We start from the raw sequence: 3,607 nt of genomic DNA, 5'->3' as shown, positions 1-3,607 counted from the left end.
TAATCATGTTTAACGCGAAACACAATGAAGTAATACCCGACTTTGTTTATGAATTACCAATATTGGTAAAAAACTTAAAATACAATATTTAACCAAATAAAAAGTTAAAATATATATACTCCGTTACCTACAAAAATATATAGAAGCAAGCTAAGTATATTAAAAGAGGGTTAAAAAAGTATAAAAATTATTGCATATACATTGTACAAAGTACTACCTCTATTTCTTATTATGTGCAACAAAGGAATATTTTATGTATCACAAATAATACCCTTTTGTTGCACATAATAAGTAACGGAGATAGTATAAGAAATGCAACCTTGCCGGGCAAAAGGACATAATATTACTAGTACTCTAGTAAGAGTACAACACGAGTAAAAACAACGAAGTATAGTCCGTATTAGATCGTTTACTATAATGTCATGTTATATGTTAGCTAAGCAATGTGATAAAACGATTATTAGGAGTTCCTCTTCATACTATATGGAGAATGTAGTACTCTACTATAAGAATTACTCAAAGTCTGAATGTCTGATGCACCTAATGATAAAAGTGATCCAACTATGAATACAAGATTACACGGGCTAACCATTAGCCCTACATAGTACATACATATGCATGACCTCAATCCTAACACATGTTTCAATTTATTTTTATACTATTATTTCTAGTATACAATGCATTAGTCTACGATAATTTTTTGTTAACAGTACACCGCTCAATCGAGATAATAATACACGTGAGCACACTATATTCATGGCACACCTAAATTCCTAAAATGATAAATGTCCGTCTGCCCCATTTCAAAGGATCCTTACGGCTAATAAGGATCATATTGATATGTAAAGGGTTACAACCTGATAGATCCGTCTTATTTATAAACAACCAAATTAACTACCCATTTGCCACCTTCATTTCCGGCTTCTTACTTCCATCATCCGATACTACGACACCTCCTACCAACTCAGCCTCCACCGTACTTTCCGCCTCCCTAAACTTTCTATAAATGTCACTCTTGTAAAACTTTCTTGTTCTAACCACCAATATCAATGAAAACAACATACTAAAAATAGTAGCTGCTGTGATCACAAAAAATGCCAACCGAAAACATTCTGGCCCATTACAGTTTAACTCTTCACCCTTTTTCCTGATCCGGCCCAAGGCCTGCATTTGCTTTTGGGCCTCTCTATCATATAAGTAGCCAGTTAGTCTCACATTGAGAATGTAACCTCCTATTGGGCTTGCCACAGTACCCAAATTGTATAAAGTTGCGTAGTATTTAAGCCCATACAATTCAGAGATAATGGCAAATAGCAAAGGCCATTGGGCCCCATAAGTAAACCCCATAACAACGGTTGCAATGTAAAGCCCATTTTTAACATCAAAAGCAATGAGAAGATGTCCAACACAAGAGAGCAATAGTGTAAAACTTAGCACAAGAGGCCTTGGAATTTTGTACTTCTTTAACAAGTGTTCCGAACCAAAACCTGCCACGACACGACCTAAGTAATTCCATATGCTCACTAGGGATATAAAAGTGCTAATGCTACGAGCTGGGTACCCTAGTGACATACCAATTTGGCCCAAGTTGTCAATGGCTGTCAATGTGCCACCAAGTCCACTTATAATAGTGATCACCAAAATGAGCATGTCTATGTTGAAAATCGCTTGTAGTATGGTGTAATCCTCTCCTCTATCTGGAGAACGAAATATGTTTTGAAAACATGTGTCTGCCTCTCTTTGTTTCTCAGGCAACTCAACCACCGATGAATGAGGCGCCGAGTTTAAAACACCCAAAACTTCACGCTCCTTTTCTTGACCATTGTTTACCACAATATCAACATTAGATACACGCTTCAACTCCTCTCCACTCGTCTTTTGTACCTTGTATTCCTCTTTAATCACGGTGTAAAGAGGTAATAGAAGCAAAAGAATAACTGCTATACCACTCCCAATGTACTCACCTCGTGTGAAGGTTTTGGTGTTTTCAATTATGATCATGACCATGAGAAAACCGGCTAGGCCAAGGGAGATATAAAGCAACTCATAGAAGACATTTACCTCATTTTTTCGACGTACAATTTTCAAATATCGGATGGTACGTAGGAATGCAAATGAAATCGCGGCAGGTAGCCAACCAATGAAGAGGATTAAGGCCGTGGAATTTTTACCATTATCACCGTACAATGCGTAGTAAAGTTGCGTTATGATAGCACCACTTAGACCAACAAAGCCCTTTAGCAAGCCTAAGACAACTCCTCGGCTTTCGGGGAAGTTCTTCACACAAGTAACAAGTGCACCAGTATTTGAAAAGGCTTGCGAGTTTGCACCTACATATACAAGTATAAACATGACATTATTATTAGTGTTAAATTAGTGAAATTCTATTAGAACACCATTAGTCAAAAAATGTAGCGCCTTTGTCCGGACTTAGCAAAAGACTAAGGAAAAATCTTATATCGTATTGACTTGTTTGTTGATCAAATTAAATCGGTGTTCAACCAAAGAATGATAGGGCCGGGGTGTAGAAATACTGGTTTACAAAATTATGGAAAGTTGATATTTCAAATAAGGATTTTAAACATCTTGACTTTTGAAATTTATTTACATGTTTCTTAACATATTATTCTAGTTTTTGAAATAGACACAACTCAAAATTAGACCCAATCAAATTAAAATTGATTGAATGATCTGAATTGACATCTCTATTTAATAACACTAGCTACCAGTCCCACATGTTATATACTTCGTAGATGGTTCTATCGAATAATCAAAACTTTCATGTCTCTTGTACAAAACTTACATTATCGAAACAAGATAACTTATATTAGGTGATGATTTTGATGATAATTCTTTTTAAAAACTAACTTAAGATGCAGATGTAAAAATTGCCATGGTTCTAATTAAACTAATTACCTTAGCTAATTAGCAATTACGAAGATAGATTTTTTTTTATTTTTTATTTAATTTTTTTTAATTTTTTTTTAAACAAAAGTACAAAGATAGATTTAAATGCACATGAATTGTGATTAATGATTAAATTCCAAAAAAAGTTAAAAAAACATATGGGACAACGAACTATTTTAAAGTGTACATGTTTACAAAATAAAGATGAGTTTTAATTAAGTTGACACTATACTTTTCGAAAGTTGGTTTATAAATAATTAGTGATAGACAAATCACGTTGTTTTTTGGTCCTACCCCGTTTTGTTTAAATGGTCGTGAATGGTGTCAACAGTTCACTAGCCTAACTCATGGGACCAAACAACTCTCTTGTGGTCACTTGTTAAGATGTAAATAGTTATTGCATCAATCCAAGACCTCAGAATTCCGAGCAAATATAAAGAGATAAAGTCAATTTTATATGAATGAGGCTAAATTTTTTTGAACCATATATCTTATAATCATTAAACATGTATTTTTCAAAAGTTCAATCGAAGACAAAAGTGCATACGTAAGGATAAGGTATCTTTGATAATACTAAGAGCCAAAAATTTACTTGAAAACATATATATGGATCAATAATTTTTAGATGCGTGCATACTAAATATTAATAGGATTACTACTGAATAATAATAAAAACGTACCTACACAAATGTACAAGCAC

General features: G+C 33.9%; 1 protein-coding gene across 1 annotated transcript in view; it reads right to left on the bottom strand.

Annotated features, from left to right (window-relative positions):
• Positions 1 to 520: 520 nt before the first annotated feature.
• LOC110703218 (protein NUCLEAR FUSION DEFECTIVE 4-like) overlaps positions 521 to 3,607 on the bottom strand; it is a 3,594-nt gene continuing 507 nt past the window's right edge. The window contains exons 1-2 of the mRNA XM_021880975.1: positions 3,588 to 3,607; positions 521 to 2,330 (exon numbers count right to left, since the gene is read on the bottom strand). The exon at positions 3,588 to 3,607 is cut by the window's right edge and continues 507 nt beyond it. Of these exons, the coding sequence (XP_021736667.1) occupies positions 895 to 2,330; positions 3,588 to 3,607 (1,456 nt within the window). The 3' untranslated portion in view covers positions 521 to 894. The remainder of the gene's footprint in view (positions 2,331 to 3,587) is intronic.

The sequence above is a fragment of the Chenopodium quinoa genome, unplaced genomic scaffold (genome assembly GCF_001683475.1).
Source record: "Chenopodium quinoa cultivar QQ74 unplaced genomic scaffold, ASM168347v1, whole genome shotgun sequence".
NCBI classification, from domain to species: domain Eukaryota; kingdom Viridiplantae; phylum Streptophyta; class Magnoliopsida; order Caryophyllales; family Amaranthaceae; genus Chenopodium; species Chenopodium quinoa.
The sequence above is the reverse complement of the archived record's forward strand: the minus strand, read 5'-3'. Positions and strand labels throughout refer to the sequence as shown.